Source organism: Ananas comosus, linkage group 19 (assembly GCF_001540865.1).
Source record: "Ananas comosus cultivar F153 linkage group 19, ASM154086v1, whole genome shotgun sequence".
Classification (NCBI taxonomy): Eukaryota; Viridiplantae; Streptophyta; class Magnoliopsida; order Poales; family Bromeliaceae; genus Ananas; species Ananas comosus.
This window is the reverse complement of record NC_033639.1, coordinates 9,943,425-9,969,489: the sequence shown is the minus strand read 5'-3', so window position 1 is coordinate 9,969,489 and position 26,065 is coordinate 9,943,425. Positions and strand designations below refer to the sequence as shown.

General features: G+C 33.9%; 3 protein-coding genes across 3 annotated transcripts; 1 reads left to right on the top strand and 2 right to left on the bottom strand.

Annotated features, from left to right (window-relative positions):
• On the top strand, positions 7,923-10,055 carry LOC109724809 (putative germin-like protein 2-1). Its single transcript, XM_020253735.1, has 2 exons — positions 7,923-7,984; positions 9,503-10,055. The coding sequence occupies exons 1-2, from the start codon at positions 7,923-7,925 to the stop codon at positions 10,053-10,055; spliced, it is 615 nt and encodes a 204-aa protein (XP_020109324.1).
• On the bottom strand, positions 12,381-13,939 carry LOC109725198 (germin-like protein subfamily 1 member 16). The gene is made up of 3 exons (XM_020254298.1): positions 13,750-13,939; positions 13,227-13,518; positions 12,381-12,861 (listed from the first exon to the last, which is right to left on the bottom strand). Exons 1-3 carry the CDS (start codon positions 13,859-13,861, stop codon positions 12,615-12,617), a joined length of 651 nt encoding a protein of 216 aa, XP_020109887.1. The 5' UTR covers positions 13,862-13,939; the 3' UTR covers positions 12,381-12,614.
• Positions 20,171-21,948, bottom strand: LOC109725035 (putative germin-like protein 2-1). Its single transcript, XM_020254081.1, has 3 exons — positions 21,799-21,948; positions 21,271-21,562; positions 20,171-20,486 (listed from the first exon to the last, which is right to left on the bottom strand). The coding sequence occupies exons 1-3, from the start codon at positions 21,908-21,910 to the stop codon at positions 20,240-20,242; spliced, it is 651 nt and encodes a 216-aa protein (XP_020109670.1). The 5' UTR covers positions 21,911-21,948; the 3' UTR covers positions 20,171-20,239.

Sequence of the window (26,065 nt, the reverse complement as noted above, 5' to 3'; positions counted from 1 at the left end):
TCAATTTGTTGCTGTGATTTGAGATTTTAGGGCCATAGGAATGGTTATTTATAGGGATAAGAGGTGGTATTAGTTGGATGCATGGGCCATGATCAATTCTACTGTTACACTGGAATTGTTATATCAAAATATATTTGGTGCCCTTCAAACGGTTGCTTTTTCTTTTTTAATTAACACGAGAAGTGATTCGGTACTTTATTTTTAAAAAAATAAAAAAGATCTTAACAGTTGATTAATAGAAAATAAAGATTTAATTTTAATATTTAGCAGGTAAAAGGATTACTTTATTCGAGGTTATTTTTGTAATTAAACTATACAACATTTAAAGAAAATTTAATTGATGTTCTAAATTTACACATTAATTTGCACTAATTTAAAAAATTAATTGATTACCCAAATTTAGGCATTTATTTTAGAAATTTTAGTGTTTCTAAAATTTAGGCATTAATTTAAATTATAGAATTTTAGAAATAGTTCTATTTCTAAATACGTTGAATTTAAATATTAAATATTAAATATTTAAAATTAAAAATTAAAATTTAAGTTAGAGGAATTTTGTATTACTATTTAAAAATTTTGTAATGTTGGTAAATAAGAATATGATTAGCGAATTTTATAAAATAAAAAAAATTGTTAATCAACAAATATTAGAAAAGAAGGTTTAAGATAATACCGCACAACTTTTCCATCGGAATATTATTTTCTAATTCATTAGCCATCGCAAATTTCAACAAGTTATTACTATCAAAACTGAAACAAATAAATATCCTACAATCTGATAAAATTTGAAAATTCTTAGATCGAACTAGAAAAAAAAACTAAAAAATTAAATCAAAAAATAATCTAAATTTCATTCTTATTTTATTAAAAATAGATTTAGAAAGCAATATATAGGTAGGGCAAGAAATTTTAATGCATAATAGTTTCTTAAAATTAAAATCATTTGTAATATTAAACAATTAAACAAAGAGAAAAGAAAAATTATCTTTTAAAATTATGTTGTCAAATAATTTGAAACTTTTCTTATATGAAATGCCAAAACATGAGAGAAAAGATAGAGAGAGAAAAAGGAAATAAAGAGAGAATAAAAATTTTAATAATATAGTAGAGATAAAATTTTAAATTGTCCATGTATTAAAATAAAAAAATACTCTTTTTTGATGTACCTAGTAACTGGTACCTCTCCCAAAGTGATCTGCTATTGCAAGTCACAATTTAAAAAAAATTAAATCTGAGCAGTTGAATAGGAGTAAATGAACGGTAACGAAAAAAAACAAATATAGAAGCATTACACTTGAAGAAAAGGTTAGGTTTGTTGATATTTTGACGGAGACAAAGTCGGAAATTGTTCGATGATGGTCGAGTTTTATTAAGATTAATTTTATTTTTATGATTAGTTCTGTTTTGCAATTACTTTGCATTGTTCAATTTGTAAATATTATTTTTTTATATTATAATTTGAAGTCAAATTCAAACTCACAAAACATATTTTAACATATTCAAACTAATCAAGAAAAAAAAGATTTAATACGTGGTTAAAATATATGGTTCTTTCTAGATAACGATAGATTATAAAATTATAAAATTTACAATTTTAGATTTAATAATTAAAGGTGACAATAAGGACCTAGTATAGATGCAATTTTTAAGATCTATAAAAGGAAAAGTTAGGCAGGTCAAGTAATGGCCAAAAAAACACACACACATACACACATCTTTCAAAAGAATTTAACTATATATTGTTTATAAATATTGAATATAAAATATTAAAATACCACTCTATAATAATTTAATTTTTTAAAAACAACAATTATTTATTATTCTTTAACATGGCAATAGAACCAAAATTCTGAGTTTGAATCTTGGCAACTTTTTCCACCACCATCTCGCCTAGCTCTAAATTTTTTTTTTGGTTTCCAAAAAAAAATTTTTAGTATTACTAATTTCCTCTCAACTTTTTCCACCACCATCTCACCAAGCTCTAATTTTTTTTTGCTTTCCAAAAAAAAAACCTTCTAATGTTACTAATTTTCTCTCATTTATTTTATTTTCATAACAAATTATGAGTTGTGAGAAGTATATATATATATATAGAGAGAGAGAGAGAGAGAGAGAGAGAGCAAGGATACTGTGCTATTAGGAGCACAGCAGTTTTTGTGCTTCTAACTTTTTAGCCACCCATTATGTTTGATCGGTGGTTGGAATAAGAAAATGAAGAGATTTTTAGAAGAAATTGAATGTCTTAATTTCTCTTCTCGTTAAATTTCTCTCCAATATCTTTTTTCTCTCAGTCTCCAATATTATTTATTTTCTGTCTCACAAAATGTGAGGTAGCTGGTGATCTCGAAAGCCACGAGGGGCCAATTTAATTCCATGTGCAAGCTGCTTCATCCTGGTACAAATGCCAACTACTCCTTAGTCCTTATAACCGTAGATTTTAGGACAAGTGATTAATTGATACATGAGGAGGTTATTTTTAAACGTGCATGTACATAGCTATATTAATCATTAGCTGTCGTGAATTAAACTTTAAATATTTCTTCTAATTAATTATCGTCATCTTTAGATTAAATAAGTTAATTTGATACCCTATCACCACACCGCATCTTGCGTTGTGTCTCCTTATATACAAATAGAAAATTATGAGAGTGTGAACTAATGGAAATAGAATCTCCATGCTGTGAATGGCCGAAATAATAATGCTTTTAATCTCAATTATTTTAGGCTCATTGAAGGAATTAAGGATATAAAAGGAAGCACAACCTAGTAAGGTGTACTTGCATGTACTAATGCGCCTTTAAAGTACTTGGTTTAATGCTACATGCTAAAATATAATTTTATTTATGAATCATGGTGAAGTTTCATTGTATGCGTAGGCGAATGAACTCTACTTAACTGTAATCATCAAATTTCGTGGTTGAAGGAAAATATACTCATGTATAGGATGCCAACAAAAGTGCAGATCAAATGTACGTAGCTAGAGAATTGGTCTCTCACTAAGCCCTAAGTAGCTACCCAATTAAATTTTAGTTAATTAAAATGATGTGAGCTATACATGTATGAAGTTTCAGTAAAGTTTTGTTTCAATGATTCCTATATTTCTGATACATATATATATATATTGATTCTCTGAACAAGTTTGAACAACAGATCTCCTACTCAAACACTAATAATAGAAGACGAAAATAAACTTCTTAAACTACCAACTAGTCTAGAGAGATATTCAAATCTCTGTAAATTCAGATATTTGTTTTGTTTTGTTTTGTTTTTTTTTTATTAAACGGGGATATACCCTATTTGAGAAGGAGCTGCAGGGGAGAGAGGACAAGAACCTTGCACTGCATTACACAAGAGGTCAGCGTACACAAGAGGTCAGCGCACAAGGTATAAAGAGAAAATTAGTGACACAAGAATTGCTACAAGTGTCGTAACCCTGCCTCGGTACTCGCTCCGGTATCGGATCTTATGAATCCGCAACCCGCTTTGATACCGACTGCTGTGGATCCGGTACTGATTGTTGGGATTCCGTAACGAAAGTGTCAAATTAGATTTTTACCATAAACCTGTTTCCTCAGCAAAAACTAATATAATCACAAAAGAAAAAAATATGCGAGTAAAATAAAATTTATTAATTAAGAGAAGATTACACCTGACGTGCACTCAACTCTTGGCTATTCTCTCTCTTTCTCTTTTTCTCTCTGGTACGGCATACCCAAGAGACTTTCCCTCTCTTGGCCGTACTCTTCCCTCAATATATAGCCTCTAATGCATTATATATAATGGTCAACTAAAGATGTACCAAATCTTAGTATATTTAAGATTCCGACTTTAATTAATATTTAAATCTATCTTAATTAATTTCTAATAGATTTAAATATTAATCCTAATCTAGTTAGATTTATCCTCTAATTAATATTTAAATATTAATTTATCTCCAACAGATTTAAATATTAATTCTAATCTAATTAGTATTCAATTACAAATCTAATCAAAACCTAACAGTAACCTTGCCATTGCCAAGAGANTAATTAATATTTAAATCTATCTTAATTAATTTCTAATAGATTTAAATATTAATCCTAATCTAGTTAGATTTATCCTCTAATTAATATTTAAATATTAATTTATCTCCAACAGATTTAAATATTAATTCTAATCTAATTAGTATTCAATTACAAATCTAATCAAAACCTAACAGTAACCTTGCCATTGCCAAGAGAGAAATTAACCGAAGTAAAAAAAGGAGCCGCAGTGGCAAGCATCGCTTTCCAAATAGGAGAGCACCCAGCAGGTTTGGCTTGGATAAGACGAGCTGGACGATGCTTGTAGTATTTCTCCAAGAGAAGCTGGACCCAGGGGAGAGATGCATGGTTGAAGACTTTTCACAGCCCCTTCATGAGGAGGGCTGAGTTCATATGGCGAAGACTTCAGATCTTTGTTACTAGGAAATTCAGATCTTTGTTAGAAAATACCAAGATGTTCTTCAAATCATCATACCTTAAGCTTCCTTATATTTGTCAGGTCGTATTAGCATGGCGCCTCTTTTTTCCGTTTGCTCCTCTCCCCCTTCAACCCCCCTTATATACTAACAAGAGGTGAAATCATCTGCAGCAAATACAATCAATATTTGAACAGATTCACTTATGATCTTCATAGGCAGCATCAGACAATTTTCAGAAGCGAAGAAAGATTAGGTAGTGACTGATTTCTCCAACTCCGTGCGCGCGCTTTAAAGAACATCACACACGGTAAACCATGCCAACCTCGAGCAGGGAAGTGTGCGGAATCCCTAGCGCAACAGCTGGCCTTCGCGAGTTTCGCCTTAAAAACCCATATAAAGAACATCGATCGCAAACTTCTTGATGAACGATGACGATTCATGAGCTAGCACACAAGTGTGTCCCATCATATACGACACCCTGGCCTCCCTCTCTTCAACCAGCTCTCTCACCTCCGGCTTCGCTTTTTCTCTGACTAAATGTTAGGATTTGGTTAGATTTGTTGTTGAATCTTAGTTGGATAAGAATTAATATTTAAATCTGTTGGAGATAAATTAAAATTTAAATATTAATTAGAGTATGAATCTAACTGAATTAGAATTAATATTTAAATCTATTAGAGATAAGTTAAAATAGATTTAAATATTAATTAAGTCAGAATCTTAATTATATTAGGAGTTGGATACGTTTTCGTAGGTGCTATATATATATATATATNTCTATATATATATGGTAAGTATCAGAATTTTTTTTTCTGATATTTTTTCTGTTAGGTGATATATATATATATATATATATATATATATATATATATATATATATATATATATATATATATATATATAGCATTCGGGCTAATTAAATTGGTAGAGCCTTGTGAAGAAGTTATGGAGACTGTGAGGAGAGAAGTACGGGACAAAAATTTTATGGACATCATGTCTATGAAAATTACTTTGGGGATACCCTAGATGGGCGCCATGTGTTTCGAGCCACTTCCGGATGGGTGCCGTGTGGCACCCAACCCATGCGGGCCCATCGCTCCTGTTGCTCTCCCAACAAGGGAAGCAGCAGGATTTTTTTTGGTGCACCCGGTACACCATTTTTTATTTTAAAATTTTTATTTTTATTTTTTAAATTATAATTTAATATAACATATATATATATATATATATATATATATATATATATTTAAAAAACATATGTAAAAGAATTTAGAATTCAGCGTTCAAAATTCTTTTACACATATTTTTTTAAATATCATAGTATATATCTCTATTACATTAAATTATAATTAAAAATAAAAAATAAAATTTTAGAACAAAAATGGTGCACCAGGTGCACCAAAAAAGTCTCACTACTCTCCCAAATGGAAGAGCAGCAGGGCGATGAGCCCCGCTTGGCTCGGGTGCGACGTGGCGCCGAGCCAGGGCATCCTCAAATTAGCCTTTATGGACACCGTGTCCATAAAATTTTTGTCCAAAAGTACGGCCAAGGGGTTGAGAGGTGTACGGCAAGGCTGTAGCTCCAAGGTGGTGTACGGTTGGTGCTTAATGACCGTACTTGAGAGTCTTGGCCATGAGTTGATGCACCTAGTGCACAGGTGTACCAACGAGAAATGTTTTCTTTTGGGTTTATAGAAGATGAAAGAAGGGTAGAAAAGATTCAGAAAGAGGGCTCGAATTGTAACTATTCTATTGCAGAAAATAAGTCAGATGTAATCTTCTCTTATTTAATGAATCTTATTTTACCTGTATATTTTCTGTTTTGATTTTTTCTCTTTTGTAATTGTATCAGCTTTTGCTGAAGAGACGGGTTTATGGTAAAAATTTAATTTGACGCTTTCGTTGCGGAATCCCAACAATCGATACTGGATCCACAGCTATCGGAGCGGATTGCGGATTCACAAAATTCGGTACCAGGGCGAGTACCGGATTCCCAACACTAAAACCTTTTCAAATTTTACCTTCCATGGTGGACATTGGCTATGCACTGTTTGAGATAAAAAAAAAAAAATCAAAATTCAAATTGAAAGTATAGAAGGAAGGAGATAGGGAAAGGAATGAATCAAAAAAAAAAAGGGAAAAGTATTCAAAAATAAAACAAAAGAGGTATAATTAGTTGATTAAGGTTTGTTTCCTCAATAAACTGATTTCTAAATTATTCCCAAATGGGAATCATCTTTGAATCTTATATGAAATAAGATCCAAATTTCGAAAAGGGGTCTAGAGAGAATTTTTTTTTAGAGGAAGGAAGAAAGGGAGAGATCCAAAAAGAGAACCAAAGCAAAAAAAAAAAAAAAGAAGAAAGAAGAAGAAGAAAGAAAAAAAGGTGAGAAACAAAAAAAAAGAAAAGAGTTTTTTTTTATACTCTCCTCTCCCTCTTTCACTCTATCTNAAAAAAAAAAAAAAAAAGAAGAAGAAAGAAGAAGAAGAAAGAAAAAAAGGTGAGAAACAAAAAAAAAGAAAAGAGTTTTTTTTTATACTCTCCTCTCCCTCTTTCACTCTATCTCTCTCGGCTGGCAGAGGAGGGGTCCCCTCCTTTGTTCGTACACATCAACAAAAAAAAAGGACTTTGGTTCTGGGATTCGGCTACGACTTCGACAACGACAACCACAACAATTTCTATTGGAGATATGCATGCATACGCATAGCATAAACGCATTTTTTCTGTCAATTTGATCAACCCGACCATTTTCGTGATAGGTTTCGAACCGATCAAATTTGACATTAAATCGTTGCTTCCGTCACGCGTACGCGTCGCGAATCCCTAAACTTTGCTTTTTTTTCTTTTATCAATTTGATCAACCCGACCATCTTCATGATAGGTTTCGAACCGATCAAATTTGACATTAGATCGTCGTTTCCGTCATATGCATTGCTAATCTCTAAGCCGTGCGGCCATCTTCGTGATAGGCTCGACATGATCAAAATGGGTGATCGAGCTCCGTTTATTTCGATACGTAAACCGTGCGGCCATCTTCGTGATAGGCTCGACATGGTCGAAGGGATTGATCGAGCGGCCATCTTCGTGATAGGCTCGACACGATTAAACTCCGCGTACTTGAACAAAACGCGTCAAAAAAATAACAAGAAGAATGATGATAAATAATGGACGGGTTTTGATTCGTCATGAATTTCGAGACGAAATTTTGTATATTTGGACAAATAAACAAAAATAAAAAAAATAATAATAAACAAACAAAAGAAAACAACAATAAAAAAAAAAGAGATCCGCGCATACGCCCTCGTCGCGCGCCGAGTCGCTCCCGATCCGCATAGCTTTCTGCGCGGTCCGTCATGCCTTCGCGCGCGATCAACCCCGTGCCTTGCTCCCAATGTCCGCATCTGTCCCCACACCAACACCTAGTGTCTTGCCCCTCTAAGCAAGTGCACCAGCGAGCCTACTGTGAGAAGAATTCGCCGGATGTGCATGTCCTCCGCAACACGCACGCGCACTCTGCCAAGCTGCAAAACACTCCGAGTGTGCATATCGTCCGCGACACGCACGTGTACTCCGCCGAGCTGCAGAACGCCTTTTAGTCCTCGCAGGCTCCTTAGCAGAATGACTTGCACTTTGTTTGGACGATGGCCGCTCCAGCGCCGTATGAGACTTGATAGTCTCGCCGCTGCTCAGGCCCTCCTCCTCGAGGTCCCCAGCTTTCCCGCGCTTCACCTCCTCGCAAAGCTGCAGGGTTGTCAAAGTTGAACTCTCGTTGCGCCTTTTTACGTCCCCTGTATCACGGCAATCTTCCCCACCTTTGGCCTCACTCGCCTTTGGTGGTTCACCTCGATCGCCCTTGATTCGCTTAGGTAGTGCCTCCCTCATCTTGGGGTCCTCGATCTCCTTGACTTGGACTCCAATGTCCTGAAGCAGCCCATCTCGCACATCCTGCTCGTCGTTGCGACGGGCAGGATTCATCTTGAACTGCTCCAGACGATGGCGGAATGTTGCCATAGCTGCAACAATATCTATCTCCATCAAATAAAACCTCTCCTCCAACATCCCCACATGTTCGGATAGGTCGGAGTGGCGCCCCTCCGCTCTCGCAGCAGAGTCCTCCAGCACGCCTATGCGGTCGTCAAGCAAGATAGACTCTCTCGCCAGAGTCCGCGGCTCCTTGCTCTTGCCGCGCTTGGTCGCCCTGGGCTTAGGCACAACGTCAACGACGGCAGCTTTCGACGAAGACATGGTTCCTTCTCGAACCGGCTATGATACCAACTGTCACGGCCTTAGAGTTTCTGTTCGCAAAGGCCATGCGGCGCCCGCTTTCCTGTCGAAGATGGGCAAGCCTTCGTCCCTGTTGCTAGCCCAAACCTTCGCGTCCTACAACTAAATATGCAAAGGGAATGACAAAGAAAAAGAGACAGAGGTTCTCTCAAAAAGCTAAGTACTACACTACTTAGAAAATGAGAATTACAACTCACATGCACACTCTCTCTTGTGTGCTTTGGCCTTAACCAAACCCCACTACTTATAAGCTAAAAAATACATTGAACCTAGCCACTCAACACACCCACTATCTCACTCATAATGAGCCCTCATAATAGCCAAAAGCTCAAGAGTCGCCCATAACTCCCATGAGTTTCATAACCCTTGAGTTTCCCACAGCGGGTTGGGTTTAGGTCTTCTTGACAACTCGATTCAACCCGTTTTCAACCCGTTTCGCTAGCAGATTTGGGCCACTGTCAAGGAGAAGTTAGCAGAAAATATTTTGTCCGTGACACAAGCCTCTTTTCCATCATCAAAAACTACAACATTCACTTAAGTTCCATTTCCTCTGCAGTGGCCTATAAGCATTAGGAAACATATATAAAATGGCAGCTAAAATCCTTCTCTTCGCTCTTCTTTTTCTCGTGGTAAGCAACTTAATACATAGCTCTTCTCGGCCATTTGAGTTACTAGCTAGGGTTAAGTAGTTGGAGTTGGGTCTTTAATTAGCTGCTACTCCTTGTACGTACATATGTATTTACTAGTGACACTAACTATGCGTTTAATTATGTTCCTGCAGTGTTTGTTAATGGGTTCGTGTGCAAAGATCCAAAACTGGCGAAATCTGAGGATTTCCTCTTCTCCAACCTAGACAAGCTCGGAAACACATCCAACAAGTTCGGATCGAAAGTGACCTTAATCGACGCAAGCAAGATTCCCGGTCTCAACACCCTAGGCGTCTCGATGGCTCGTCTTGATGTTGCACCTAACGGTCTCAACCCGCCACACATTCACCCACGTGCCACCGAGATCTTGACTGTGATAGAAGGCTCCCTCTATGTTGGATTCGTCACGTCGAACCATGAGAACAAGCTCTTTTCTAAGGTCCTCAACAAGGGAGATGTGTTCGTGTTCCCCAAGGGTTTGATTCATTTTGAATTCAACTATGGTCCGACCAGGGCAGTCGCCCTTGCTTCCCTAGGTAGCCAGAATCCGAGCCTCATTAGAATTGGCGAATCAGTCTTCGGTTCAAACCCTTTCATTTCTGATGATATTCTTGCTAAGGCCTTTCAGGTGGACAAGAAAACCATAGATTGGATTCAGGCTCAGTTCGCATCGACCAGTTGAAACTAAGATATATATATATATATATATATATATATATATATATACTAGATGTAATTTACTTTTGATATTTGGTTTCATGTGTTAAATATGTCTCGAATTCTAGTACCGCAAGATCTTCTAACCATATTCTGTTTTAATTATTCCATTAAATTAAGTTTAGATTATGCCTAATTTATCGAGATATTCCTAACCTTAGTGGGTTTGTTTTCCTAATTGTATTAGGATTTAGCCACTATTATAAATATACCCTTTCTGCTATTGTGCGGAAAATGAGAGAGAGAATATAGGTGTATTTTTTGGGATTAGGATTTTGTGAGAGTGGCATATTTTGTACACCACTTTGATTATAATGAAGATCTCCGCTCCCTCTTCGCCCGTGGACGTAAGCCGTTGGCCGAACCACATAAATATTGTGTGCTTCATTTTTCTTCTCTCTTTCTCAGATCTCTTTTGGTATTTTCGTATTCGACGAACTAGATCTTCTCGGTTAATTTTAGTTCTAACAGCATGTAATCTGCTTTTGTTATTCATGTCTGTGGATTTATTCATTTGACTGTATTAATTGGATTGAATAAGCAAACAATAGGGTAATGTTTGCATGTGACTTAGCAATAATAAAAATACAAATTTATTTATTAATGACCGGTTCTAGTTTCATAATTAACTAATAAAGTAATCCGCGNGGTTAATTTTAGTTCTAACAGCATGTAATCTGCTTTTGTTATTCATGTCTGTGGATTTATTCATTTGACTGTATTAATTGGATTGAATAAGCAAACAATAGGGTAATGTTTGCATGTGACTTAGCAATAATAAAAATACAAATTTATTTATTAATGACCGGTTCTAGTTTCATAATTAACTAATAAAGTAATCCGCGCATTGCGGCGGATAAACATTACAAAAAACAAAATATTGATACAGTAAAAAATTTTATGAACTTTGACTTGCAAAAGAGTATGTGTGCGTTTAGCATTAATTACTCTTTGATTATACTTTGGACTAATTAATTAAATTCCCATACGCTAAATTCATTGTATGATTTCATCCTTGTATTATTTCAATCTAACAATTAATCCAACTCACTTTTAATTCTAAATTAAGCAAAAATTTCAACTTATTGCGCGGTGAAAACTAATCTCCCTCTTATGATAATCTCTCATAATGCCTATTTACTTTTTAGAATAACAATAAAATTCATGTTAAATTAGATTTTATTCAATCCATACATGTTGTTGCACGCCCATCTTTTGAGAACGCGTCCTGACCTTAGCGAGAACTTCACTGATTGAAAATTCGCAAGTTCGATCCAAAGTGTGAATCGACTTCAGTGATCACTCCGAAATTCTGGCTATAAATTAAATTCTTTTTATGTTATTAAAGCTAAAAAATCATAACTATTTTCAAAGAAAAAGCAGAATAAACTTAATTTTTCAATTGAACTTTTGTGTCCCGAACTCAAAAGCTCATTTCAACCTCATGCGGTGGTGAACTCTACATGACAGGTGCATATATGTACTTGATGAGTAAGGTTAAATTTGGTTGAACCCCAGTCAGATTAGATTGAACTGGTCAGTTCACGTTGCATTTTCCCATCTCTTGTCTCTGTCATATATCTTTCTATTCCGGACAAACATTTTTACTTTTAAAGTGTGTTTGGTTCGCATTATGAAAAGTTACTAGCAATAAAAAAAATGTTCAAAAATCTTATTCCTATTAATTCATTCTATTACTAAGAATGTGTCATTTCTGTGTTTGATTCACACGTCATATTATTTAGTCATTTATTTAAATTTACAAAAATATACAATTTATTTATTTATTTTTTTAATTAATTTTAGATAATGCTATCGAAATTTAAACATCTTTTTAGATAAAAAGAGAGAGAGCATAATTAAAAAAATAAGAAGAAAAATAGAGTCAAAATTAGAGGGAGTGAGAGAATTGAGATTTTAGAAAAAAAGGAGGAGAGAGAGCTTAATTTAGAGAGAGAAAAAGATAAGTTTAGAAGGAGATACGAGGTTAGAGTGTAAAAAAAATAATATTAACTAGTCGGCGGGTAGAGAGAAAGAAAGAGATTAAACATATTATAATTATCCGAATCCATTAATATGAGAATACTCACCCTCCCTCAAGGTAATAAAATTAGTACTTTGTGATGAATCTCATTTCCAAGTAAATCCAATATTACTAATTAGATTACTTAGTGCGTTTAGCCAAATACCGTTACATTTTTTTGTTTCTATTAAATTACTAAGAATCTTAAAAAAATAACGCAAACCAAACGCACCCTCAGATTAATTTAATTAAGGATTTGAAATCTCATTAAGGAATATACATCTTATTCAAGGATCACATCATCAACAATTTTATTCAAAAGCAAATACATCTTTCACAGTCATAACGAAACCAGAGCAGTGGTTGCAAAGTGTAGCAGTTACTACATATATATACCTGCTACCTTTATTCAAAGGTCGAAACAACCACAGTACACAAATCCAACAACGTAAGAACATCAATCAGAGACCTCATATATATTAAGGTCTCAGAATCTCATTTCTACTTGAACTGCGCCAGGAGCTCCTGGATCACGTTGGGCCCGACCTGGAACGACTTCTCCAGCACCTGCACAGGGATCGGCGGCTTCGACCCGAATACAGCATCCCCGATGAAAATGAACCCTGGGTTCTGGCTGTTGAGCCCTACAATGGCGACTGCAGGGCCTTTGCCGATGTTCAACTGAAAGTGGATCATGCCAATGGGGAACACGGTAACGTCACCGGGATGGAGGATCTGTTGGTAGAGCCTATTGTAGGAAAAAAAAGAATTAAAATAATATTCTTTAATAACTTAAGTTGACATAAAAAGAGACATTTACATCACACTGGCATCAAAGTTATTTGTAACTATTAAAAATATTTTTTGTACTCCTAAACATAAAGAATGACCATACGGAAACTAATAATTTCATTATATAAACCTTTCCGGTACTTTTGATTTTATTATATAGAAGCATGTCAAGTATTTAATAATCTTTGTTAGAAAATGAAAAACAAATTAAAAGATTCCACCCAGTAAAGTAATATTTCAGTATAAAATAAAATAGAATATTGTTGAAAATTTTAAAGAATGTGTCCTGCGACGGCATAAATTTTTAGAGAAATATAATACGTGTTGTTAGGATTAGAGGTAACGAAGCCGGCGATGAGGGTTCCCTCGATGACGGTGAGGAACTCTGTGCCACGGGGGTGGGTGTGGGGGGGGACGACGCCGTGTGGGGCGTAGTCGATGCGCGCGATGGAGACGCCGAGAGTGTTGAGCCCCGGGAGCGTCATGACGTTGGCGATCGTCACATTGAACCCGAACTTGTTTTTCGTGTTTCCGGGGATGTTCAGGCCGGAGAAGGAGAAGTCCTCCACCGTCACCGTCTTCGGATTTTTGCACGGATACCCATTGATGAAAACTGAATCATGCATACATGCAATGCAGAAGAGAAGTTTAGTCATGCATAAATTTGTATGTAGACCCCTCAAAATTTCACTAAATTTTTTATGTGTTTGGCTACAAATATCTAAATAAAAAATCAATACATAAGTATTTAGATGAACAGACACAAATATCGACTTTGCAGCAGTATATTCAAACTAACATAACATAGAATGCAACAAAAATTAAACAAGAAACTGAAACATACTATTGGATTTCAAATCCGCGACGCAAAAGTCCTGGAGGGGGGTAGGATCATAAGCAAGAGCTTGTGCAAAAGCCAAAGCAAGAACAGCGGGGAGTAGAAATGGCGAAGCCATGGATATAGAACGAGAAGCTTATCGAAAATGAACTAGTGATCAATTTGTTGCTGCGATTTGAGATTTTAGGGCCATAGGAATGGTTATTTATAGGGATAAGAGGTGGTATTAGTTGGATACATGGGCCATGCATGATCAATTCTACTGTTACACTGGAATTGTTTTATCAAACTATTTTTGGTACCTTTCAAACGGTTGCTTTTTCTTTTTCAATTAATATGAGAAATGACTCGGTACTTCATTTTTAAAAAAATAAAAAAGATCTTAACCGCTGATTAATAGAGAATAAAGATGTAATTTTAATATTTAGCAGGTAAAAAAGTTACTTTATCTGAGGTTATTTTTGTAATTAAACTATGCAACATTTAAAAGAGTTACTTTATTCGCGGTTATTTTTGTAATTAAACTATGCAAAATTTAAATAAAATTTTAATTGATATTATAAATTTACACATTAATTTGCACTAATTTGGAAAATTGATTGATTACCCAAATTTAGGCATTTATTTTAGAAATTTAGTGTTTTTAAAATTTAGGCATTAATTTAAATTATAAAAATTTTAGAAATAGTTCTATTTCTAAATACGTTGAATTTAAATATTAAATATTAAATATTTAAAATTAAAAATTAAAATTTAAGTTAGAGGAATTTTGTATTAATATTTTAAAAATTTGTAATGTTGGTAAATAAGAATATAATTAGCAAATTTTATAAATAAAATAAATCGTTAATCATCAAATATCAGAAAACAAGGTTTAAGATAATACCGCACACCTTTTCCAATGGAATATTATTTTCTAATCCATTAGCCATCGCAAATTTCAACAAGTTATTACTATTAAAACTAAAACAAATAAATATCGTACAATTTGATAAAATTTGAAAATTCTCAGGTCGAACTAAAAAAAAAAAACTAAAAAATTAAATCAAAAAATAATCTAAATTTTATTCTTATTTTATTAAAAAAAAGATTTAGAAAGCAATAGGTATGGCAAGAAATTTTAATGCATAATAGTTTCGTAAAATTACAAAAAAATAAAATAAAAAATAAAACACTAGCTACCAAATCATCAAGATAATAGTTTTTTTATTATCATCAAGATAGAATTTACAAATAAAATAAAATAAAAAACTAATTGAAGGAAAAGTATTTTCTTTGGTATTCTTCATGGCAACATACATCTTCATTGTGCCCTTCTTAACTTTTATTCGTCACACAAATAACTAATAAAATATTTAATTCCTAAATTTTAAATAAGTAAAGAAGTCACTAGGTATTAATCAAAAGGTATTTGAAATCAAAATAGATATTTTTTACACTATAAAAAAGATTCAACTACTAAATATTATATTATTATATAAATTAATCTATAAAAAATCTAAATTCCCCCCCCAAATCCGGAGAAGCCTTCTAAAGATTCCTAATTCATGTATTTATCAAAACTTATCAATAGAGCTCTAAAACATGTGGAATGTCCTTGTATATACTTGGTTGTGTGTGAATGCAATAAGGGCTTGTTTGGTTCATCCATTTTGGGTATGGAATAGGAATCGGTTTGATTAAATTCGGTTAATTTTGTTTGGTTCGCATGAATCGGTTTGGAATTCCTATTCCGGACTGGAATGGGAATGACCCATTAGCCTTCAACTTGATTCCGGTCTTCTAGCCTGGATTGAAATTTTATTCCGAAAGCCCACTAAATTCTCGAAGCCCATGTGACCATCTCACCCTCCTTCTCTTCACCCCTTTCTCATCAAAAAAAAAAAAAACCTATCATCTCTCAAAACCCTATCCCTAACCCACATCAATAAAAGTTTTTAAAAATAAATTTGATATTTTTTTTGGAAAACTTATTAGAGAATAATATTATATTTTTCATAAATTTTAAATAATATAAATTTATATTTGAGAGTAAAATTAGTATTATAGTATCCTATAATTTTTTTAGTTTATACGAACCAAACAATGAAATGTGAATAACTCATTCCAATTCCCAATCCACAAATAAATCAAACGTCTTGAGGGAGTGGACCATTCCAATTACCATTCCAATTCATTTCCATTCCATTATCCATTCCAATTCCACCCTTAAACCTAACAAGCCCTAAGTGTTTCATGACCTAAATTTGCATTTTCTATATTATTTATTTTCACAGATCATCCCTAGCGCAAGTGGCAAAAGGGTGGTTGGTATCCGAGACCTAAAATCAAATTCTACTTGATTCACATTTCCAGCTAAGTTTATTTCTAAATAAAATAAACGAAGCGGATAACATGCTAACTTTCTCTCAAAAAAAAAAAAAAATTTATTTCCTGTCTCACAAAATGTGAGGTAGCTGGTGACCTCGAAAGCCACGAGTGGCCAATTTAATTCCATGTGCAAGCTAACCGTAGATTTTAGGACAAGTGATTAATTGATACATGAGGAGGTTACTTTTAAACGTGCATGTACGAAGCTATATTAATCATTAGCTATCGTGAATTAAACTTTAAATATTTTTTCTAATTAATTATCGTCATCTTTAGATTAAATAAGTTTGATATCCTATCACCATCATAGTTAGTTAATTCGGATTCGGTAAAAATTCGGTATGGGTATAATTCGGATAAAATTCGTCTTCTAATTTTTAAATTCGTTGAAAAAAAGGGCTAAAAAACGGATTCGCCAATTATTCGGATACGTGATTTATACGGATATTATACGTTCACCAATTAAAAATTCGGGATCAAAAATTCGGCTATTAAATTAAGTTTTTTTTTCTCTCAAAATTTATGCTATTAGCATAAATATTCATATTTTTTAAAAATATAAGAATAAAGAGCTACAAAATTAAACTAAGTAAAAAAACTAGTAAACTATATTATGCCTCAAAATAAAGAAATAATTAAGCAAATAGAGATCAAGATAGTCCATATATAAATTGCTGCATTTCTAATACTAAAAAGTTATGTTTCAAAAATTAAATAGAAACCCCACTGAGTCAATGGTCCATGAAAGACCACAACAAAATTTTCCTTTTGCAAGTGTCGATAGTACAAGATCATGAAATTGATTAGGTATAATAGAAGAGTTCCTGGTCCCTAAGTTAATTAAAATTATTTAGCTCTATGTTTGGGTCTTCTTTGTGCATAACAGAGAATGGACACATTCAATTAAGCACTCGAGATTAAGTTATTGCCCAAAATAAAAATTTAAAATCAATGTGCGAATATGTACAAATAAACTAGAAAATAAAGATTTAATCCTCGACTATATCAATATGCGAATCCGAATTAATTAACTAACTATGAATTAATTAACTATGATTTAATCCTCTTCGGGTGGGGGTGGGGACTCGTGGGAGGGGGGGCGATCATTTCACTTTAGATTTCAGAAAGTGTTTTTTTTTTTTTTTTTTTTTTTTTTTTTTTTCGGCCTTTTGGGCGACACCGCGACAGGGTGAGGGCCGTGACTCGCGAGGCAAAGCGGGTTTTGGGCGAGGCAAAACGGGTTCTGAGCCGGTTTTTTGGGCCGAATTATTCGCGAATTCCGTTTAATTCGCGAATAATTCTTTTTACCCAAAAGAATGCGAATTTTTCTGAATTTTTGGGAAAAATATGAAAACAGGAGTTTTATTCGGCATTTCAAAAATTCACGAATAATTCGCGAATTAACTAACTATGATTACCGCACCGCATCTTGCGTTGTGTCTCCTTATATATAAATAAAAAATTTTGAGAGTGCGAACTAATGGAAATGGAATCTCCATGATGTACATGGCCGAAATAATGCTTTTAATCTCAATTATTTTAGGCTCATAAAGGGAATCAAGGATACAAAAGGAAGCACAACCTAGTAAAGTGTACTTGCATGTACTAATACTCCTTTAATATAGGTAGTTAAAGTACTTGATTTAATGCTACATGCTAAAATATAATTTTATTTATGAATCATGGTGAATTATTTATGAACTCTACTTAACTGTAATCATCAAATTTGGTGGTTGAAGGAAAATATACTCACGTATATTGTATAGGATGCCAACAAAAGTGCAGATCAAATGTACGTAGCTAGAGAATTGGTCTCTCGCTAAGCCCTAGGTAGCTACCCAATAGCTCTACCTTCAATCTCACATGATTTTATAATTTTATGAACTTTGACTTGTAAAAGAGAATGTGTGGGTATGGCATTAATTACTCTTTGATTATACTTGGGACTAATTAATTAAATTCTCATACGCTAAATTCATTGTATGATTTCATCTTTTGTATTATTTCAATATAACATTCCAACTCACTTTCAAATCTAAATTAAGCAAAAACTACAACTTATTGCGCCGCGAAAACTAATCTCCCTCTTATGATAATCTCTCGTAATGCCTATTTACTTTTTAGACCGACCACAAAAATTCCAGACAAGTAACAATAAAATTCATGTTAAATTAGATTTTATCCAATCCATAAATGTTGTTGCATGCCCATCTTTTGAGAACGCGTCATGACCTTAGCGAGAACTTCACCGATTGAAAATTCGTAGGTTCGATCTAAAGTGTGAATCGACTTCAGCGATCATTCCAAAATTCTGACTATAAATTAAATTCTATTTTTGTTATTAAAGCTACTCCAAAATCATAACTATTGTCAAAGAAAAAACAGAAGAAACTTAATTTGTCAATTGTACTTTTGTATCTCGAACTCAAAAGCTCATTTCAACCTCATGCGGTGGTGAACTCTACATTACAGGTGCATATTGACAGGTACTTGATGAGTAAAGTTAAATTTGGTTGAACCCCAATCAGATTAGATTGGACTGGTCAGTTCACGTTGCATTTTCCCATCTCATGTCTCTGTCATATATCTTTCTATTCCGGACAATTTTTTTTACTTTTAAAGTAGCGTTTGGATTGGAGATAAGAAGTGGAATAATCTCTTATCCCCTCCTTTATATCCAAACGTTAATTTTTTATTCGAGAATAGTAATTCTTGGTTACCTATAATAACTGGGTATAACTATTCCCACCAACACCTTCATTTTTTATATATAACTATCCACTATTTTTCTTATTCCACATTATCTATCCAAATGCTATTTTTATTATCCCCGAAAACAACCCAATTTTCATCTAAACGCTATTTTTCTTATCCCCATACTTGTAGCTATTCCTGTAATAGCTAGTTCTTGCTTAGAGTGTGTTTGGTTCGCACTATGAAAATTACTAGCAATAAAAGATGTTCGAGAATCTTATTCATATTCATTCTATTACTAAGAATGTGGCATTCATGTGTTTGATTCGCACGTCATATCATTTAGTCATTTATTTAAGTTTACAAAAATATATAATTTATTTATTTATTTTTAATTAATTTTAGATAATGCTACCAAAATTTCAACATTTTTTAAAAAAAAAGAGAGAAAGAATATATGTTAGAGAGAGAGAGCATAATTAAAAAAATAAGAAGAGAAATAGAAACAAAATTAGAGGGAGTGAGAGAGTTGAGATTTTAGAAAAAGAGGAGAAGAGAGAGCTTAGTTTAGAGAGAGAAAAAGATAAGTTTAGAGAGAGATATAAGGTTAGAGTGTAAAAAAAATAATACCAACTAGCCGGCGGGTGGGAAGATAAAAAAAAATTAGACATAATATAATTACTCCAATCTATCAATATAAGAACACTCACTCTCTCTTAAAGGAATGAGATTAGTATTTTGGGATGCATCTCATTTCCAAGTAAATCCAGTATTACCATTTAGATTACTTAATGCATTTAGCCAAATATCGTCATATTTTTTTATTTTTGTTGGGTTACTAGAAATTTTTTAAAAAAATTAGAAATTTTAAAAAAGATAGAAACGCACCCTTAAATTAATTTAATTAAGGATTTGAAATCTCATTAAGGAATATATATATCTTATTCAACGATCACATCATCAACAATATTATTCAAAAGCAATACATCTTTCACAGTCATAACGAAACCAGAGCAGTGGTTGCAAAGTGTAGCAGTTACTACATATATATACCTGCTACCTTTATTCAAAGGTCGAAACATGTAAAACAACCATTGTACTCTAAAAGCTTAAGCTGTTAGGGAACGGTGTTTAAACATTTTTGTATTTAACACTCCCCCTCACGTCTGGACTCGAGACTTTTAGTCGGCCCATAACGTGGGCTTGAATTAAATTGAAGGAAATTAATATGTTAGGAGTCTGGCGTGACTCGAACTTAGGACCTCCTGCTCTGATACCATGTAAAACAACCATTGTACTCTAAAAGCTTAAGCTGTTAGGGAACGGTGTTTAAACATTTTTGTATTTAACAAAACAACCACAGTACACAAATCCAACAACTAAGAACATCAATCAGAGACCTCATATATATTAAGGTCTCAGAATCTCATTTCTACTTGAACTGCGCCAGGAGCTCCTCGATCACGTCCTTCCCGACCTGGAACGACTTCTCCAGCACCTCCACAGGGATCGGCGGCTTCGACCTGAATACAGCGTCCCTGATGAAAATGATCCCTGGGTTCTGGCTGTTGAACCCTGCAATGGCGACTGCAGGGCCTTTGCCGACATTGAATTCAAAGTGGATCATGCCAACGGGGACTGCGAAAACATCACCAGCATCGAGGCTCTTGAGGAAGAGCCTATTGTAGAAAAACAAAAAAATTAAAATAATATTCTTTAATAACTTAAGCTAACAGAAAAAGAGACATTTATATCACACCGGCATCAAAGTTATTTGTAACTTTTTTTTTTTTTTTTTTTTTTGAGAAAGAGGTAGCACGCTACCCGCTTCATTCATTGGGAATATGAACTAGGCTATAGGGGTGAGGCAGCCAAAAAAAAAAAAAAAAAAAAAAAAAAAAAAACATGTGATCTGCTTAAACTGAGGTCCGCCTTGCTCGATTAAGTAGGTCCCACTCCTTCATCAGCTGCTTAAACATGTGAACTACTTGCGTAGGATTCGGATGGATACTTCTGAAAATGGTATCATTTCTAGCCTTCCAAACGGACCACCAGCATCCTACTAATTCGGAGGGACAGTTTCTCGTCGTGTGTCCGCCTGACGTAATCCTCCACGCTGCCCAGACTTGACTTACATCGCTTCCCAGATCCCTGGCCTGAATGTCGCCCACTCCCGTCACAATAATCAACTTAGTAACTATTAAAAATATTTTTTTGTACTCCAAAACATAAAGAATGAGCATATGGAAATTAATAATTTCATTATATAAATCTTTCCGGCACTTTTGATTTTGTTATATAGAAGCATGTCAAGTATTTAATAATCTTTGTTAGAAAATGAAAAACAAATTAAAAGATTCCACCTAGTAAAGTAATATTTCAGTATAAAATAAAATAGAATATTGTTGAAAAATTTAAAGAATGCGTCCTACGACGGCTTAAATTTTTAGAGAAAAATAATACGTGTTGTTAGGGTTAGAGGTAACAAAGCCGACGAGGAGGGTTCCCTCGATGACAGTGAAGATCTCTGCGGCGCGGGGGTGGGTGTGGAGGGGGAGGATGCGGTAAGGGGCGTAGTCGGCGCGCCCGATGGAGACGCCGAGAGTGTTGAGCCCCGGGAGCCTCATGACGTCGACGAACGTCACGTTGAACCCGAACTTGTTTTTTGTGTTTCCGGTGATGTTCAGGCCGGAGAAGGAGAAGTCCTCCACCGTCACTGTCTTCGGATTTTTGCACGGAAACCCATTGATGAAAACTGAATCATGCATACATGCAATGCAGGAGCGAAGTTTAGTCATGCATAAATTTGTATGCGGACCCCTCAAAATTATCCTACTAAATTTTTTATGTGTTGGGCTACAAATATCAAAATAAAAAATCAATACATAAGTATTTAGATAAACAGACACAAATACCGACTTTGCAGCAGTATATATTCAAACTGACATAACATAGAACACAACAAAAATTAAACAAGAAACAGAAATATACTATTGGATTTCAAATCCGCGACGCAGAAGTCCTGGAGAGGAGTAGGATCATAAGCAAGAGCTTGTGCAAAAGCCAAAGCAAGAACAGCGAGGAGTAGAAATGGAGAAGCCATGGATATAGAACAAGAAGCTTATCGAATATGAGCTAGAGATCAATTTGTTGCTGTGATTTGAGATTTTAGGGCCATAGGAATGATTATTTATAGGGATAAGAGGTGGTATTAGTTGGATGCATGGGCCATGCATGATCAATTCTACTGTTACACTGGAATTGTTATATCAAACTATTTTTGGTACCTTTCAAACTGTTGCTTTTTCTTTTGCAATCAACACGAGAAATGATTCGGTACTTTATTTTTTAAAAAAATAAAAAAAAAAAATTTAACCGTTGATTAATAGAGTATAAAGATGTAATTTTAATATTTAGCAGGTAAAAAGATTACTCTATTCGAGATTATTTTTGTAATTAAACTATACAATATTTAAAAGGGTTACTTGATTCGAGATTATTTTTTTATAATTAAATTATACAACATTTAAAGAAAATATGAGGTAGCTCGTGATCTCGAAAGCCACGAGGGGCCAATTTAATTTCATGTGCAAGCTGCTTCATCCTGGTACAAATGCCAACTCCTTATAACTGTAAACGAGGGGCCAATTTAATTTCGGTGGGAAGCAGGGAAGTTTGTTACAAAGTGTGCAGACATGGGAGGGACCCCGGTTGTGATATTGGTGTAGACAAAGGCCAATTCCCGGGACTCGAACCAGACCAGGATTAGGGGTCAGGCTAATGAAGCGTTCAAGGCAGACTTTGTTCTCGATCTCGAAAGCCTGCTTTCTTGTGGTGCCATAGTGCCATATTGACATAGTAAGCAAGGTGATTAAAGATAATATAAGGGGGAGCCAACCCCCATGGTGGACATTGGCTATGCACGCGGATAAATAAAGAAGCTCCAAGGAACCAAAGAAGAGAATTGCCCATACAATAGACCAATGACGAGGAACATTAGACATGTAGTCACAAACATTACAATGATCACAGCAAGCCCTGCAAAAGAAAACATGGATGGATCATTACATTTAGGGTGCGTTTGGTTGGCGCTATCTTTTTAAGATTTCTAGTAATTCAATAGGAATAAAAAAATATAACGGTGTTTCGCTAAACGCACTAAGTAATCTAGTCGGTAATACTGAATTTGCTTGGGAATGAGATGCATCTCAAAATAATAATCTCATTTATTTGAGGAATGGTGGTTATCTTTATATTAATGGATTTGAGTAATTATAATATGTCTAATCTTTTTCTTTCTTCCTACCCGCCGGATAATTAGTATTATTTTTTTACACTCTAACTTCGTATCTCTCTCTAAACTTCTTTTTTGTCTCTCTCTAAACTTCAACTCTTTTTCTCTCTCTAAATTAAGCTATTTCTCCTCTTTTTTTCTAAAATCTCAACATTCTCATTCTCTCCAATCTCGACTCTATTTCTCTTCCTTTTTTTTTAATTATGCTCTCTCTTTCTAACATATATTCTCTCTCTCTTTTTTCTAAAAAATGTTAAAATTTTTTATAGTATTATTTAAAATTAATTAAATAAATTAATTGTATATTTTTTGTAATTTTAAATAACATGACTAAATAATATGACCATACGAACCAGATACCGAAATACTACATTCTTAGTAATAGGATGAATAGGAATAAAATTTTCGGATATTTTTTTACTCCTAGTAATCTTTCATAATGCGAACCAAACGCGCCCTTGAAGGCTTTTACGTATGCATCCATGCAAAAACATATGTCTAGTGTCTACACATATATATGCCCCTTCCAAGTGCGAAGTTGGTTCTATTCTAAGAAAGATCTTTAAAAAAGGACATTCTTGTAGCTAGCTAATGCAGTCTTCAAGTCAAATCCCCCAATCTCATATGACATTCTCGCCAAGGCATTTCAGCTAGATAAGAAGATTGTAGATTGGCTCCAGACCCAATTCTAAATGATCAAGAGCAATCAACAACACTACTATATAGCTTGAAGGACACTCATTACTTTATATATAATCTTCTTCTCTTTTTTTTTTGAGAGATAGGTAGCACGCTACCCGCTTCATTTATTTCATATAAAAATAAACTTAGCTGGAAATGTGAATCAACTAGAATTCGAACTTGGGGCTTCGGATACCAACCATCAAGTCTTTTGCCATTTGCTCTAGGAACTTGGTGGTCTGTACTTGTTCTGAATAAGCAAACACTTCGCATTCGTTTGCATGTATTTCAATAATAAATTTATGTGTTTTTAATTTACATGATACATATGACTTCTTATATATATTTATATTGTACTACCAACATTATCCTATAGATCTGAATGAATATTTATCTTGCACTTCGTATTCGTATTTTATGGCCTGCAAATATTTTTTCTTTTGTTTATTGAGAAACATTAATCTATAATTTATTTTATATTCTCATAGATTATATGGTATTTGTGAATGAATCAAATAAGAAATGAAACAGGACAAAGAAATTAACCTTTGTTTGTTGGGGCTAAAACATAAAAACTTTGATAAAACTAATAGCTTATATATGTAAGTTGCATGGACTTAATAATTATTTGTTAAAACGTGGTAAAAAGAATTAAGGAATTAACATAAAATTAAGGAACGCAATAAAAAAAAAACTATTAGAAAAGAGAGATGCAAAGAAACAGAAAAGAGGAAGCTAGTCATCTTCTTTTTTATTAGATTGTGGAGTGGATTATTTTTTTTATTTAATAATGACTTCTTCCTGCACGTACCTTAATTATATGAAAATATATAGCATTATAAATAAAATTATTTAGGCCTTGTAATTTGTAAATTTTTTGTTAGCATTTATAACTCCAATTTCTCTTCCTTGTTTAGTAGTATTTTCTTTTGAAATTAAGTATTTGGTTCATCTGCTTTAGACTATGGAATCGAAATAGGATTCATTGATTTTGATAGTTGGTATTTGTTTTACAGGAATCCGATAAATATGGGAGCACTTTATCAGCGATAAATATGGTAACAGAGTAAGAACAATAAATCATCAAAAAATAGTAAAATAAAATAAACACAAAAATTTACATGCAAAACCTTTTGCAGAAAAAAAAATCATGAGCTAAGGAGAAGAAAACTTCACTATAGAAAAAGAGAATACAATATTATAGAAGTACAATACGATGTATCGCCTATAAAAAAAAAGAAAGAAAGTTTTCTTTGGAATCGGGTTCCGAGCCTGTAGTGCACCACAAACATTTATTTTTCCCTTTATAGATCACTTTTCAAAATTTATCGCAGCGCGAAACTATTTGCGAATCAAAGATACAAAATCAAACTCGAAAACTAAATTTTGAGGCACAACTAACAAAAATTATTTCTAACAAATCTACTATACTTAATTGAAGACTAATTAATTTTGAGTAGCTCGATGCTAAAGCAAGAGAGCTTTGTGTTAGATTAAAGGGGTAAGCATCCTATTCTGTGGCTGAAGATTAGGTAGGGCCGAATCACGTTTGAAATGGTGAGAGACTGGATTGGGATGAGTCATGTTCAAAATGGCATGAGGCTGGTTGGACCGAGTCACAATCGAAACCCGTGGGCGCTATATTTGTATGCTTTAAGTGAATTGATTGTGTATTTTTAACAGTTCAAGTTTTTGGCATTAATGGTTAGCGTCAACAATCCGACAAATGACATCAAAGCCAGAGGGCACGAGTTTGATTCCTACATGTTGCGAATTTGTGCAGGTCCTGAAAGGAGAATTGTTGGCTTACAAGGGCCAGCATCCTGCCCTGTGGCGAGAGACCAGGTTGGGCCGAGTCACGTTTGAAATGGTGGGAGGATAAGTCATGTTCAAAGTGGCGTGAAGTTAGTTGGGTCGAGTCACAATCGAGAGTGGCATGAAGCTAATTTGGTTGAGTCACAATCGAAAACCGTAAACGCTGTATTCGTACGCTTTAACTGAATTGGGTATATATTTCTAATTGCTTGAGCTTTTGGGATTAATGATTAGCGCCAACGATATGAGACTCTGAAGGTGGGACATTTATAAACCTACTTTGAAAAATTATATCTAAACTTTGCTCTCACATGTCAAGCTAAATGCAATCTTAAAAAAAAATATTATATTTGGTTTAGATTTGTAGTTATCAAAATTAAAATTAAACCCTAATCTAATTAGGATAGATATAATTTAGATTTAATTTGGTATATATGGATTATAAATAGAAGTATAATTTTAATTGAA